The sequence below is a fragment of the Gekko japonicus genome, unplaced genomic scaffold, assembly GCF_001447785.1.
Source record: "Gekko japonicus isolate JY-2015 unplaced genomic scaffold, Gekko_japonicus_V1.1 scaffold40, whole genome shotgun sequence".
Classification (NCBI taxonomy): Eukaryota; Metazoa; Chordata; class Lepidosauria; order Squamata; family Gekkonidae; genus Gekko; species Gekko japonicus.
The window spans coordinates 863,925-880,584 of record NW_015172554.1 but is presented as its reverse complement, the minus strand read 5'-3'; the positions used below and the strand labels follow the sequence as shown (position 1 = coordinate 880,584).

The 16,660-nt window shown below is 43.7% G+C and overlaps 1 protein-coding gene across 1 annotated transcript in view; it reads left to right on the top strand.

The window, feature by feature from the left end:
- The window catches only part of CACNA1B (calcium channel, voltage-dependent, N type, alpha 1B subunit), a 562,801-nt gene that overhangs the window by 320,764 nt on the left and 225,377 nt on the right, over window positions 1-16,660 (top strand). The window contains exons 9-11 of the mRNA XM_015421148.1: window positions 867-923; window positions 1,795-1,869; window positions 11,145-11,234. Coding sequence (XP_015276634.1) covers window positions 867-923; window positions 1,795-1,869; window positions 11,145-11,234 — 222 coding nt within the window. The remainder of the gene's footprint in view (window positions 1-866; window positions 924-1,794; window positions 1,870-11,144; window positions 11,235-16,660) is intronic.

The window sequence follows — 16,660 nt, the reverse complement described above, 5'->3', positions numbered from 1 at the left end:
GGAGAGGAGGGGCAGGTGCCGCGGGCACTCCCGGATATATGTTGGATCCCCAAGCATAACACTGTGTTGGATCCCCAAGCATCGAGAATAAATCCACGTTTAAAGAAAAGCAAAATTTATTTCAAAGCGTTGGAAAGACACTCAAACACGTTCTTTGTTAGAACTGACTACAAACGGTTAGGGCAAGCATAATAAAGGGATTTGAAACAGGTACAGAACCAATGGGTCACGTTCCCGCTGGCGGGTGAAAGGAAACGGTTGCGCGCTCATTCCCTGAGAACCAGGTTATCTCCAGACATAATACAAGTGCAGTTCCCAGGCTCTAAAAGCAACAAGCTGGCAATAAGCGTACTCCCCCAATACATCCTCCAGTTGTTTGGCTTAGGCATTACAGCAGAGTAAAATACAGGTGCACAGACAGGGGGGGGGGGGTTAACAACTATACAGGGATACAAGCAACACAGAACACCATGGCAGCTTGCTGACACCACCAAGGCAAGCTACAAAAATATATGCTTGAAATTGCTTTAGCATAATTCTGAATAAGGGGCAGTTTTTTTTAATAAAGAGGCAAGGGAAAAAAGAACTTCTTATAACTGAAACAGGGAATATTTTCTAGAGAGAAGCAGCCTCCAGTGTGTCCTACCCTAAATGTGAGAAAATGTGGTTAAGGGAAGAATGTAGCAAAGAACAGAGAGCATGATGACCAGACAGCTGCCCTATTGCACAAAACTCATTACTCTGTCCAAATGGACAGTCAAAGTGCCTTCCATTGATCATGGGGAATCAAGCTTCCCCCTTCAGACTTTGTTTTATGAAGTGAATATGCTTTACCCAAGACTGAGTGCTTCTCTTTTTGTTTTCAGAGGAGGTGATGTTAGCGGAGGAAGACAAGAATGCTGAAGAGAAGTCCCCTCTGGATGGTAGGTTCCTTTTGGCCTAGTCTTGCCTTCTTTTATTCAAGGTTGATGTATACCATGTACGTCTTGGTGGCTTTTAATGCAATGAGGGTTATGCTTTGTCCCTTGCATGCTCTTGAGAACACACACTGATGTTCAGTTGGGCTGTCTCTTAGACACTTGATTCCTGTTTGCTACTTGATTCAGGATCCCTTTGAGGAAAGTGCTGGTCAGATGTGTCCATTGCATGTTTAGGGACACACAAATCAGGGAGCTGCAGCCAATCAGTATTACTTGGCACATATCCTGGATGTGGAAGAAACTACATGTGTCCCTCCCATGTTTTCTGTGGGAAGCTCCAGGTCTGACACTAGCGTAGCTGCAGCAAATACGATGACCATTTTAACAGATGAAGCAGCCTCAATATTTCTAGATATCATCCATTGGTTTTGTGCCACATTGTTTCCGTACAGGGATCTACTCAATGTCACTATGTATGTGGAGGCAGACTCCAGCTTCTATTCATCACAGAGAGAAATGTGTCTGTTTCAAGACCACTGAAAAGAGCATGTCTTTAAGATGGGGTTTGTAATTGGATTTGCCAAAGACCTTTCTTCTTTTAAACAGTAAGACCTAACAGGTTGTGGTGATCACACAATACTCTAACATTTCCTAGGACAGAGAAGCTTGAAACTTTAGGATTATCGAGCAAAGACAGAGACATGTTCACTTCTTCCTCTTGACATCTAGCTCTTAAGATATTACAACTGGTGAAAGTTCAGTTAAACCCTCTCCCTTTTCTGACCATCTTTCGCCCTCTCATGTCTTCTCCTCCTCCTCTTCTCTTTCTCCCCTGCCCTCTGTTGTTTTCCTTTCTCCTCCCACTCACTCTCAGGGAGGGCCACTTCTGAAGGCCCAATACTGAGAGGCACAACAACGTTGGAGATTAGCAGCGGCGGCAGCTGTAACAGTGAGTGGACTGCAACTTGTCAGGGGGTTAGGGGGCATTTTGCGTGGCTTTACCCTCCTGAGAACACTGTTGGCCACTAATTCCTGGTCACACTTTGCTGCAGTGAAGGCTGGCTGAGCGGAGCATATAGGAGTATTAGGTTATATTTTGGCATGGCACTTTCTGGGTCAGGACAGAGGAGAGCCCAGGTGTCAAAAAGCCATTTGAGTGTAAGCAGCCAGAATTGAGGAGTGCCTGCAATGTTTTCTTGCTGATATCTCTTCGGGCCTAGCAACATGTTATGTTTTACTTGCATCAGATGTCAGCTGCAAGTTTTCTGCTGGGAACTCAGTTATGAAGCATGCAGTGCCCTAATTCAGATCAAGACTGTGGTGTGTGGGGGAGAAGGGGCTTCTGCCCCTCCCTGCACAATTTTGCCAAACTGAAATAGCCCCAGGGAGATGCTGTTCCCCCAATGGCAGCTTCTCATGTAGCTCCGGTTGCCAATTCCATCTTGGAAATTACTGGAGATTGGGGGGGGGGGGGAGTTAGGGGAGGAAAGTCAGCATGCATGTAATCAGGGTGGATTGGCCGCTTAACTTACAGGGACATTTCCCAGTGGGCTACTGCCTTAGAGAGCTGCTGGTGGCCAGCAATAAGAATAACCAAGCCCTAGCAGCTCTGCCAGAGCCTCAAGGGCCACATCGATTAGACTCTTCGACAGCAATGGTAATTGTGATCAGTTAAACAGTTTTCACCCCATGCTGCTGCCAGTTTTTAGGAGGAAGCTATGGGTGAGTTAGTACCCATAGTTTGCACTGCTGAGTTGAGCGGCCACCACAGTGCTGGCTGGTAGTACCACAGGGACCACTCACCTTGGCTTGCTCCAGGGCCATTTTTACTTCCTGGTTTACTACTTTTTACTTCCTGCTACTGCTGCAAGTGGCTTTTTGGTTCAGACCTTCCATTGGTAATCAGTGTCAGCTCACCGGTTATTTCTTCTAGCACTGCTACCATCTTGTGGGAGGGGGCAAAGGATGAGCCAAAGTCTGTTGATAGTGCCACTGAGTTCAGTGGCCCCTGAAATACTGGCTTGTAGCACCACAGGGGCTGCTCAACTAGGATTGTTCCAGGGCCATTTTCACATCCTGATCTACTCCTGCATGGAATGTAATACAGTCCACCTTTCAGAGCTGCTGTTTCCTCCAGGGGAGATGACCTCTGTAGTCTGGAGATAGTTCTAATTCTGGGAGATTTCCAAGCTCCAACTGGAGGTTGGCAACCCTACAAATAGCCCATAACTATATGTGCAGCCCCCAGTGGAGCAAGTAAGGGCCCCCAGGATGGTTTCAAGCCAGGAAAATGTTGTGGAGTGGGGAAAGAAGAAGCCCTGTTCTCCCCAAACTCCTCGTTCCTGATCCAAGTCATGGTCCTCCTGTACACTTGAGAACTGAGTTCTGAGCAGGGAAATTGCAGCTGATGTCCAAGTTAAAAGCCTCACTGGCAGATGTGGAAAATGTAACATGTAGTTAGGCCCTATTAGTGTCGGTTTACAGTCAGCAAATGTAGGCATCTCATTTTAACTAATGCTGCTTTGGAGGATTGATATTCACTATAGACCATGTCAGCTCAGTGGAGTATGTAACACAATTATTGTACTGATCTGCAAGATAAACAACCTTGTGGAACACTGGTTTTTTATAGCTAGCTGACAGGCTTTCTGTTCCCTGCTGTTATCATTCTTTAGACATCAGTTAAATATCTGTAGCTGCAGATCCATAGGTGTACTGTTCAAATCCTGTTTGGTGCTCCCAAAATGTGATTTTGAAAACACTTTAGATGTGATCCTAGCCATTTTAATGAGTTGCAGGCAAATCTGAAAATGGATCTAATTGTGGATGTAAGCAGATTCCTGTTGGATCAAGCTATGGATCCAGCTACATCTGCTCTAGCATGCTGTTTCTTGTAGTGTCTAGCCAGATGTTTCTGGGAGGCCCAGAAGCAGAACATGAAAGCAACAACTCTCATCCAGGTTCCAGTCTTGTGGACTGAAATACTGCCATCTATTATCATTCAAGGATGAACACAGCATGATACTATATAAGAAACCCTCTTGAACTGAAGTGCTGTCTTGGATCAGTCCTTAAAAGCTCATTGTGCAAGAGATATGAGTCTTTCCTTCAGTTCGCCAGTAAGCATTAATTCATCTTGTGCTGGTTAATTTTGCAAGTTAAATGTGCATTGTGTGAAGAAGTATTTTATTCTTTCTGTCCTGAACATTGTGCCAGTCAATTTTGTTGGATGACCCTAAGTTCTAGGAAAAAAACAACAGATCCTTGGTAATCATTTCCCCCCTAAACTAAAGAGCCCTAAATGTGTTAATTTCTACTTGTGGGGAAGGTACTCCCAACCTTTGGGTCATTTTTGGTTTAATTCTGCTGCACTTTTCCTGTACTGTTTTTGAGACAGGGTGACCAGAATTGTATACTGTATTCCAAATGGGGCTGCACTGTAGATCTTTATAAAAGGAGGGGGGGGTGCATACATAGGAGATCAAAGATCTTGGGGGGTATTAGGACTTAGTGCCTACACCAGCATAGAATACAGATGTTGGTGGTGTTTGCACCTGGATCTTCTTTTAATTTGCTGTGGCTAGAGGTTTGGGAAATGAGGCAAAATGGTTAAAATTGCTACCATACAGCATTTTTGGTCCAACTAGTATTTGTACAGCAAAACAAATGACTTACGGAGGCTGTGGCCTCTTTTTCTCTGGAAGTTTTGCAGGAGGAACTAGATGAATATTGCTCACAGATAGGGATGCTTGAACACCTGCTGGAGCATCTTGTTCCCTACACACCAGCGGCAAGCAGGGAACTGACCCTTTGACAGATTGTTCAGCTGCCCGCAAGGGGCCCGACACTGTTTATCTGGCACTTGGCACTGCACTGTATGATGCTGCTTGTGAGTAGTAGCCTGATGAGCAGGGGAGCTGAGCACTTTGGCAGCATCCCATGCCCTTCCCCTTCCCCATAAACCCCATACCGCAGCAGAGGAAGAGGGGGGAAGTGTGTGTGTGTTGGGGTTGCTGCCACCCAGCAGGACTCATATGCCTCCTCTCCCCCACTGCTGTATGGCAGGTCCCCTATACCACTCAGCAGCCCCTTCCCATACCTCTGGAGAAACAGGGAGATGTGATGTGACGCTTGGCTCACAGGCAATTGTGGCAGTCAAGCATGACATGCTTACCTGCCAAACCTGCCCATGGCAAGGTTCCCAGCATCCCTAATAATTGATGGTGTTGGAGATTGAGTTTTGTTTGCATTCAAAGGGATGGACCATTGGGATACAGTTCGACACCATGAAGAAACCTTGGTTTGGTCATAGAGACAACAAGCCAGGAAATCCTTAGGCTTGCATGATCGCTCCTCATTGCTCCTCCTCTCGCATGTGGCTTGAATAGTAAAACATCTTTGTTTGGAATAAACTGCAGTTAATTGTGATGTCAGACTCAGATGAAATGACGAACTGTGGCTTATCCTTTTGCCTACAAACTGAGACTGTAATGCACAGTACAATCCTGGTCAGGGTTTTTTTGTTTGTGTGAAAAAAAGGTGCTGGAACTCTCTGTATACTGAAAACTCATGAACTTTTAAACAGTTTAAAAAGAATTTTGCCGAAGAGGTTGTTTTTTGGCCTCATTTAGACATCACAACAAATTGTATATTCCAGATCTAGCAATTTTCAGTTTCTGTAGAACATGAAAGGGAAGGGGGAGGGGAAGCTGTAACCCAAGGTCTTCCTGGCTTTCTCTCATAATTAATAAACCAAGATCTGTTTGCATGTTTGAGGTCTGAAAACAGCTTTGGAGGTGCCTCCTAGTTCTCTGGATTTGGAGCTCTTCCCTCTAGCATACTTCAAACATGAATACAGTATGAAAGTACATGAAAAGTCCCCTTGAACTGAAGTGCTATGGTGGATCAGTCTTCAAATGCTCATTGTGCAGCAGATCTGAGTTCTTGCCTTGCTTTGCTAGTGAAATGGACTATGCAGTTAGCTTTGGAAAGATTTTGTTATCCGTAAATGGTTTTGCCATGCATGGCCTGAGATTTATGGTGAGGGTTTTTCAAATCTAAACATTCTGATACAGAAAGCTGTTTACTAAAAGTGAGCAGTGTGTTATCATCACACCACATAGTATCGTAATACACATGGAGTTTTGTTTGCACCAAGTTGAAAGTAATGAAAGGCCTGCTTTATTTTTTAATTGCCTAGTGGCATTCTTAACATTCAGAGGAATGTGGTCTCAAGAGTTGGAGATGCTTGGGCCTTGAAACTGAATTGCGTGAAAGCTATTTTAGGCTTCCTCACCAGATAGTCCTTGATTGGGTTCTCATCTTTCTTGTAATTATTGTGAAAAGCAACAAAGTTTCCAGCTTCCTATCAAGGAGGAATTGGCTGTAAACGGATCCTGGCAGACTTGCTTAATATTTACCATATTCATGTAACACATTGGCTCAGTTTATGATATCAAACTATAGTTTGCTGCAATGCAAACAAACCTGGAAGGGGGATCCTTGGTCTCGCACCCTTCCTCCTTTCCTCTCGTGTGGTGAGATCCTTTCCTTCCTTTCCTTTAACCTGATTAAAGTTCCTTGACTTGTGCATTTGTAAGCCAAACATAATTTGTTTTTCCATCCAAATTGGCAAAGTGTGGTTTCCACTTTTCATGCAAACTAGGATCCAAACCACTTGGTATTCTCACCTTGTAATCACGGGTTACTAGTTTGTATGTAACTTAATGCAAAAGCAGAAATCTGATTAGGTGAGGAGGGTAGCATGTGAGTCCAAGGATATCACAGGCTCATTCAGAGAGCAACCAATATTGGATTGCTGTTCCCTGACCTGAGCCACTATCAGATTTCGGTTACTGCGCTGCAATTGCAGGACTAACCAGCCTGCAATATATTCTTGATCACCATTTCCTGCCGCGTGCTTGGAGCTAAAATGCCTTCTATTTTGATTACATGTATTATGAATTATCTATTTTACAATGTTTCTCCTCACAGGTTTCAGTTACTGTGTTCCATATTACAGTCCTACCTCAGAAACGCAGTTTAAAAAAGCATAGTCTGTCTCCCTGCTTCTTTTTCTCCTGAAACAGATCTTTATTTTATTTTATTTATTTGATTTATATCCCACCCTCCCTGCGAAGGCAGGCTCAGGGCAGCTTACAGTCATATATATATATAAAAAAATACATTATACAAATATTAAAACAGATAAAAAAGTTAAAACCACAACAAAATGCAAAGTGCTAGCAGTTCAAGTAAACAATGGCGGCATTCTTTCGGCATCCAGATATAACAATCGCCATATTCCAGGTTCCTTGCCAGGCTATCAGATATTACTTCGGTGCTGATGTTAGGGCCAGGGCCACGATGTCATATTAATATTGGTCGCAGATTAAAAGAATGAGATTTATAATAGTGACAACAGAGCTAACTTCTTTGCATATATTTTTCCAGTTCTAGAGAATAGTTCTGATCAGGGCTTTTTTTGTAGAAAAAGCCCAGCAGGAACTCATTAGCATAATTGGCCACACCCAAAAGCAGAAACTCATTAGCATATTAGGCCACACACCCCGACAGCACAGGTCATTAGCATATGAGGCCACACCCCTGTGTTACCAGAAGTGTGGTTATCCAGCCACACCCAACTTTTGCTTCTTATTCTGTTTACCTTGTTTGTTGTCAAAACCTAGGGCTTTTTTGTAGCAGGAACTCCTTTGCATGTTAGGCCACACACCCCTAATGTAGCCAATCCTAATGAGTTTCTGCTGTTGGGTGTGGCCTATTACGCTAATATGTTCCTGCTGGGCGTGGCCAACTCAGGAGCCAGACGGAACTCCGTTCCTGTGCGTTCCTGCCCCAAAATAGCCCTGGTTCTGATACTGCTTTTATCCCGATGTGAAAGTCAAAAGGGAAAGGAGTATGCCTGTCTTAATTTGACATGGGAGGTAGTAAAATAATAGTTGGACCGTTCCCCCATTACAAAACACTATGTAGCTTTCAGTTTCATTCTTCTTCCTTCCCCAAAAAGGAGTCTCATGAACTCAGTTTACACATCACTTTTTAAATATTGTGGTTGAGTTAGTCCTAATAAAAGTATTATTTGAGTCTCCCTGTACTTCCCCCCCCTTTCTGGACTAGTCTAATACAGCTATTTTGTTCTTGCTTTAACTTGAGTGTATCCAGACTGTTTTTTTTTTTAAATAGCTGAGACACCTGGTGTCTGGCTTCCATCAGACACCAGAAGTCGGGCCGGCAGAAACGGCCACAGCTAGAGATAGGATGTGGGTGGTGTGAAGTTGCACTCTGTTTTCCATGGGATGACTCAGAGTGTAGCTTTTGTTTGTACACAGGTGTGACTGAGCATTTAAAAATGCTTTGTCGGTGCTGTTGCTTCTTGTCTTTTATTGGTTCTTTTGATTTTTGGCTTTGTTTTTATTGGTGTGTTTGGTTTTTAGACTTCTAAAAGCTGCCTCATACAACAGAGATGCAGGATATGCATAATAAAGATATGCTGATGGTGTGGCATCCTCTCAAGCCAGGGACCTAGTGTCATCCATGGTGGCACTGGGACTCTCTCCAGTTTGTATCAGCTCCTACACATCAAGCAGGCCACACATTGGCCTGTCACTAGTACGTTGATAACATTGTGGACAGGGCACTGGAGGCAGTGGCTGGATGGTTACAGCAGAGTCGGCTGAAATTAAATCCAGTGAAAGAGGTCCTGTACCTGAGCTGTGGAGGGGGTGGGATCAGAAATCTGAGTAGGGTGTTGTTGACACCAGTGCTGAGGGTGAAAAGCCTAGGGGTGATTCTGGATGCCTCAGTTTCCATGGAGGCCCAGGTCACCAATGTTGCCAGATCGGCCTTTTACTGTCTTCGACTGGTCAGGCAACTGGTTCCCTATCTCTCCTCCTGGGATTTAGCTACAGTGACCCATGCAATGGTCACTTCAAGGCTGGATTACTGTAACTTGCCCATGGGCTGCCCTTGAATCTGACCTGGAAACTGCAACGAGTGCAGAATGTGGTGGCACGCCTCTTAACTGCAATGTCTGTGTGGGCATGCATTCAGCCAGTGCTGCACCAATTGCACTGGCTACCAGTTGAGTGCCAGATCTGGTTCAAGGTTTTGGTATGAACCTTCAAAGCCCTATGTGGATAGGGACCAACATACCTATGGGACCGTCTCTCCTCATATGTGCCCTGCAGAGCCTTGCGCTCTATAGATCAACACCTTCTGGTAGTCCCTGGCCCGAAAGATGTCTGTCTAGCCTTGAACAAGATCAGGGCATTTTCTGCCCTGGCCCCGGCCTGGTGGAACATGCTCCCACCTGAGATCAGGGCCCTGCAGGATCTATTACAATTCTGTAGGGCCTGTAAAATGGAGCTGTACCGCCAGGCCTTTGGCTGAGACAGCAAACATCCAACCATCTCGGCCTCTCCTTGTCATACTGCCCCATTTAATGACCCTACGATATTAAAGAGATCTGCACGGCCTCTTCCGGTCAATTGAATGCCTTATATATATATTTTTGGGCCCGCCGAAGGGGATTTTTTATTGCATTTTTCTATAAACTACAATGAAAAAAGGGAGGGGGAAGTTACAACTAAGGGAGAAAGGAAAGAAAACCACTAAAAACACAAGTATAGGAGATCATTACAACAGCTTATATCAGTTTTAGTCTAAAATGCTATAGTTACATTGAACATGGTTGTTTAAGCTATAGTATTTGTCTTTATGACCAGTAATTTCACTGTTTAAAGAGAGACACAAGAGCATCACCAATTAATAAAAGCTTATAAGGCACAATTCAGAGTTCTTCAGCCTTCATTTTGGTTTATCTTTCCTAATCCTCAATTGATAATCGTTTTTGGGGATTAGGGTTAGCCTTATAGACCATCTAGCCAGCACCCACACAGGAGGCATTCTGGACTACCATGAACCAGCCTGCCATCTTTTTCTGAAATTGGTTTTAAACTGGATTTTAATGTTGTTTTTACTGTTAAACGACTTGCTGTGATCCGCCCTGAGCCTGCTTACGGGAGAGGGTAGGATATAAATCAAAATGAATAAATAAATAATTTATATTTACTGAATAAATATTTGAGATTGGAACAAAATTTATATGCAGGTCAGATTGGTTAGCTATGGTGACACACACACACCCAATTGCTGGCCTCTCTTTGCCACGTATGGCTCATCTTGCTTTCACAAGCCACCTCTTTTGCAGGAAGGCACCTGCAGAAGAATATTTACTTTCTCTTTGTACATGCCAGGCTATGAATTGTCTAAATTGATCCGTAGTGGCAGAGCAGGGACCTACCTTTGGGGCATAGAGTTGTACTAGATGGTTTTGGGGATCTCTCCTAAGACTTATTTAATAGATTTGCCAACCTCCAGGTGGGGCCTGAAGATCCCCTGGACTTACATCTGATGTCCAGGCTGCAGAGATCAGTTCCCCCAAATCTTCAGGAATTTCCCAGTCTGGTGTTGGCAACCTTATTATTCAATAATCCCATCAGAAAATCAAAATGCCGTTTTCTATAAGGCTGATGAGAGAACTCTGTATGTTTCTCTTCAGAAACAATCTAGATTTACTAGATTACCTTTCCAGATTGTCTGCTGCATGTCCAGTTTGTTATTCTTGGGGTTGACTAGTTTCAGCAGGCCTTCGTATATGCTGATAACATTGTGCATACCAGAACCCAGAATTTGCCAACTACTGTGGCCTTTATAGCATGGACTAGACCCTTCCCGTTGGCTCACCTGACCGCTACGTCAGTGTCCATACAAGATATTCTGATGATCTTTCTGAGTACTCTGATGGATTTGGCCCTTTAAATGCCCCCAAATTCTGTATTCTCCCTTCCAAATGTGATGACACTTTAATTTTCAAGCCCCAACTAGCACGAGTGACTGTTGTTGTCCCTGTGTGGGAGAAAGTAACATGCACTGAATCATCAAGCCTGCTCAACTTTCCTCTTTGTCACTATTTTAATCTTAGAATGTGCAATAACAGACAGGGGAGGCTAAGCGTTAGCTGAATGGCTAAAAAAAAAAAGACCCTTGGCCAAGAGCCTGTGAGGAAGCTGTTTTGTAATGTTGCAATGCTGGATGGTTACTTTGAAACTGGCCTCCAGGTAGAGAGGCAAGAAGGGCTTGTGAGGAAGCTTATCTGCTACCAAAAGGTAACATGTGCCTTCCTTCATTTCCTTTTGCATTCAGTGCTGAAAAGGGCCACAATAAAGAAGAGCAAGAATGACCTTATCCATGCTGAAGAGGGAGAGGACCACTTCACAGATGTTTGTTCTGTTGGTAAGTTGGAGGTCTAATAAATGTATGTCTGTCTCCTGTGGCTAGTAACTAGACCCAAGGTAAGGCTATGTATTTTTTTTTTATCTGTTACATTTTATCCTGCCCTTATTCCAAAGAGTTTAAGGCAGTATACACAGTTTCGCCTTTCTCTGTTTTGTCTTTTCAACAGCCCTGTACACTAAGGTCAGTCTGAGTGCATATGATTGACCTAGTGAGTTTCTTGGCATTCCATTTGGCTCTCCTCAGTTCTAGGCTGACACTCTGGCTGGTTATGCAGTCCCATGAGATGCAAGGGAGGAAATGGAACCAGAAACCTAAGGGTCAAATTAGAAGCAGCACTGGGAGATCTGTGAGCAAATCTCCCATTTTTAAAGAGAAAATGACTGCTGTGTAGGTTGACCAGTGCTTGTGTGTTTGTGCTTCCCCTTCAGTGAATAGCAGCTCCAAGGAGACAGCTGAGTTGGGAAAACAAAGCTGGATGGTGGTAGTGGTTACACTCTCCCCCCCATACCATCTCTCCCGGTCCAAATTAAGGGACTGCTGTTGTTTACTCTTCAAAAATGCTGGAAATCCATTTATGGATCTCCTGATGTCATGTTTAGTGTGACTCTAAATCTCATATGAGAGCAGAATGCAGTGCTGAATTTGGCTCTTGGTGTTATTTCTGTTACTGGTTTCCAGCCTTTAAGGAAGACGAGAACGAGGGGCTGTCATGCATTTTTCAAGCCTTTCCTTCACGACTGTAGGGTCTAGGACTCCGGCCATGATGCAGTCAAAGTAAAGTGCTGTTAAGTCCCATTGATCTCAATGGGAGAATGCTGAACATTGTTAAACCTTTCTCGTTTAAATCAATTGGATTTAAAAGGCTTTTCACTTTGGCTGGATCATATTCTTGCGATTAGATTTTGGGTGAATAGGAAAGCCAATACTTCAGGCATGGATTCAACACAGCCTTGCTTTGAGAATATGGATTCTAAAAGGCTGAGGGGGGTATTTATTTCATGGCATTTTCATACTGATAATTTCTCCGAAGTGATTATGAGGATCACAGAAAACTTCTAACATAATTACAAGTCACCATGAAAACGTGGCTGACCAGCAGGGGAAGCCTCTTGCTGGTCATTGAACTAGTCGAGTTGCTTTGTTAATCCCATTAAAACTGTCTACAAAAACTTCATCACTGTTCAAAGCTGTATCTCAGTAAATGGGATTTGCTTCATTTTTTGTAAGCAGAAGCTTCAGAAGGGTATTTGGGATTTGTTTGTTATTACAAAGGAGACAAAATAGGCCTGCAACATCTTAAAGATCAAGGGTACAATCGTATGTAATCGTATGTGCAGAGTAACATATGGAGCTGCTCCAACAGAGTCAATCATGTTCTCGCCTTCTGTGAGTTACTGGTGCTCACATGCAGGCCCCTAGCCATGATTTTGTGGCTTGTGGGGCAAATTTTTTTCTGGTGGGGCTGAAGTTCTCAGTGCAGAAAGAAAAGCCATTTAGCTAATAGAAAAGCTGTTACTAGGATAGATATCTAAATTGCAAGCTGTCAACCACTGTAGAAGACAGTTCTCACCTGCTGCAAGTTAATCACTTCTGTCAGCCTAAGCAACAATTCTGAGAACAAGCGGGCAGGTGGGGGTGATGACTTCTGTAGTCAAGAAAGCTTAGGCAGAAAACCTCTCTTAAAGGAGACCAGTTTCTTGACACAGAGTTAGAAGGCAACTTGGAGGTCACCTACTCCAACCCCCTTGCTCAGTGTGGGAATTAGTCAACTACAGCACCCCACTCTGCTTAAAGGAGCACATGCCTTTAAAAATGTTTTAAAATGATTGAAAAGAGCATTTACAGAAGAAATTCTTGTGGGTCCGTCCCTTTAAGAAAAGGGGCAGTGCCACCAAAAGCCCCACCGTAGCTACGGGCCTGCTGATATGAACCCAAACATGTTCATTTCAAGGACAGGCCTTTCTGTATCTCCCCTACCAGCAAATAGAGTTGTTGACTCTTGGTTGGGAAATTCTGGAGATTTGGGGTAAAGCCTGGAGACAGCAGAGCTTGGGGAGGGGAGGAACCTCACGGGTCACAGAGTCCACCCTCCAAAGCTGCCCATTCCTCCAGGGGAACTGATATCTGTTGTCTGAAAATCAACTGTAATTCTGTGAGATCTCCAGCCCTCACCTGGGCAACCCTATCAACAATGCTCAAATAATGGGGAAAACATAGACGGATGCTAAATGAATTCTCCATCCTTATCCCTTGATCTCCTCCAGTTTCAGCCTTCTCCACTGATTCTACACAGTGTTGTACAGTGTATGCATACAGAATGGATTTCATTCTGCAAAAGCAATAATTAATGAAATAAATAAACTATATTTTTATAGCCCAAGGAAAAGTCCTCATTTTAAATAAATCCACATATTCACCACTGACGGGTAAACTTAAATACAACTGTTAGGGGGACAACGCAGATCATGCTGAACACAAGATAAGGGGGCCATCACCAAAGATAAATTCTTAGAAGCATCCTTAAACTTGCTTGCCCCCGGCTGCCATGCACAGCTCTTTTCCTGTAGGCAGCCTGTGTACCAAGAATCAGCATCAGGAAGAATGAGCTCATTAAGTGTTTGTATAGGAACAGGGAAAGGGCCTGACCTGGAATGAATGGCCATTCATTCAGTCATTCATTCATAGAGCCTGGCCATGATGCTGCTGTTCTGGCATCCCAGTGTGGGGGAGGAAGGCTGTACTGATTCCAGTGTGGTAATTCCATGTACTACTCTTCACATGCTGGCCATACAGGACTGCATCCCTAGGCAATCTCCTTGCACAGTAAACTAGATACCCAGGTGCCAGAATAACAAGGACACATGTCATTAGCTTCCAAAAACAACACTTCCCCATTTTTCAGTTAGTTAATAAAGAAATGAATATCCTTATTAGGCATACTTGTTATGGTTCCATGGAGCTTGTTTTTATAACAAATAATTTGTGAAGTCATTTATTGCTTGTCTTTTGTTGTATTTAGCTGCATCACTGTTGGGAAATACTGATTCCGATAAATCTTGCCAGGCGATTAAACCGATGTAGCTAGTCCAGTGACTTGAGCATTGTTATTTTATTCCAAATGAATGCACATCTGTTTTTGGTTCCTCACAGCAATGGTAAACCTAGAATCAGCTGAAGAGACTGATCCTTAAAGCTCTTGTGTGTGCTGGTTACTGACTGAGATTCCCTAACTGCAAGTGCTCAAAAGCCAGTCGAATCCGACTCTAGGGTTGCGGTGCTCATCTCCGTTTCAAAACCGAAGAGCCAGCGCTGTCCGAAGACGTTTCCGTGGTCATGTGGCCAGCATCTGTTTAGCATCTGTTAATTGGCAGGGTATAACTGGACGGTCCATCTGACTGCTCTGACTAACAGCCAGTAATAAAACCATGAATTTTTCCAGTCCTTTAAAAATTCTCTAATCTATTTGCCATCACAATAGTGGCATTGAAGACTTGTTGTGTGATGTTCCTACTTCTTCCTATCTCAGGTTTCAGCCAGTGAAACCTGGTTCACACATGCGTGAGGTGGTAGAGTGCCGAGGAGGTAAAATGCATGCCACTACATCAGACTGCAGCAGGATGATCACATTTTGGAATGCTCCCCTTGTGGAAAAGTTCCCCACACAAATAGAAAAATCTGCACAGCAGATAATGAGAAGGGAATGAAGCCTTTCTCTCTCCTGTGCTAGATTTTTTGGATTTAGATTTTTTTGTGTAAAGGAACATTCAAGCTAGAATCCAGAAGCTGGAAGTGGATATAATTCATTCACTCAAACTTTTATAGAAAATTTAGATGATGTTGTTACCAAGGGCGATTTCTCACTAGAGCTGCCTCGCAGCACAGCGCCGTTTACCTCGACACAAACATGTCAATTTCACACCCGAGGCTCCGGGGCTGCATTTTGACTCGGGGCTTCGCCCGATTTCCTCCGCAGTTTCGTGATCCCGGTTTTTGAGGATCATGAAACTGTGGAGGAAATTGGGCGAAGCCCCGAGTCAAATGCAGCCCTGCAGCCTCGGGTGTGAAATTGACATGTTTGTGTTGGGGCAAATGCTGTGCTGTGAGGCAGCTCTAGTGAGAAATCGCCCACAGTCAGTGCATCCCAGTATTTTCCCTATAGTATCATGGTCTTTTCAGTATTTGATTTTTGTAGGATTTTTAAAAAAACAAAACCTTACAACACAGCCATAAACTTAGCAGAGTGGACTGGCAAAGCACCACTGAGGCTTTCCAGGGCTATTGTCCTTGTAAATTTGCCTCCTTCCCTCTATGATGTTTCTGTTTTTCAGCATAATTGTTACCTGTTGACCTGGAGTGGTGGTAATCCTGAATTGATCCTTAATCACTTCATATTTGGGAAGGGAGTTTTAATTTGCTTATTAATTCTTTTTAATTTTATTTATGTGACTTTAATTTCATAATTATAATTATTGAAACAAGAGAGTTAATGACCAATCACTTTGGCAGGAAATTAGTAATTAATAGTTACCCTCCCCAAATAAGAACTGATTAAAGACTGATTCCTGAACACTGTGTGGCCATCGCATGTTAAGTGTTCAATTAAGCTGAGATGCAAAAGTGGCTGTGAAATACCAAAGCAAAAAGGAGGGAAATTTAAATAAGTTGTAGGAAGAACTGGGACATTTGTGTAATGGGACTGACTTCTAAGAAAACATACTATAGAGCAGAATCAACCAATGACACCTTTTCCCTAAGCTAAAAAGTCATGAACAATCCAGCTTTTCTTGGTAGGATAATACTCTAAGTCATTCACTATTTTAGCTCATTTTTTGGGTACTCTTTCTACCTCCAAGATGCTCTGATGCAAGGAGGGGCAACTAGGCTTTATAGCTCAGAGGCGCTGCCTTACTCCTGGGGTAGCCCCAACAGCAGGGGCACCCCACTTCTGGCCTGGACCAGAGACCCATAGGACCAGGCCAAAGATCTTGATCTGTGTCAAGAGTTAGCCAAAAAGCAAAGGGTTTCAGTCTAAGGTTGCAAAAGGTGTCCTTCAGGGCAATCTCCAACCCCCCCCCCCCACTCAGCAAAGGTAAGCATACAGAATGACTGCGAGTTCCTTCAGGTAGAGTATCTGCATTTCCATAGCCATTCAGTAGCCACCTGGCAAACCTTCTCTTCTCCATACACTCATGTGATTCCCTTTTGTGTGATACCTATGCCTATGTGAAAATCTTTTGTCTCAACACCTGTCCTTCCTGCCCCCTCCCTCAGGATACTGGGGCAAATTGATCAAACATTATATTCATCAACGATTCTTTCTGATGCCTATCAGAGACCCATTTTCCCCTTTTGTCTAAGACTGGGAACCCATTCTACCTACTTCAGTAGGGCCATCAATGGTCATCAGACCCATTCAACCTATT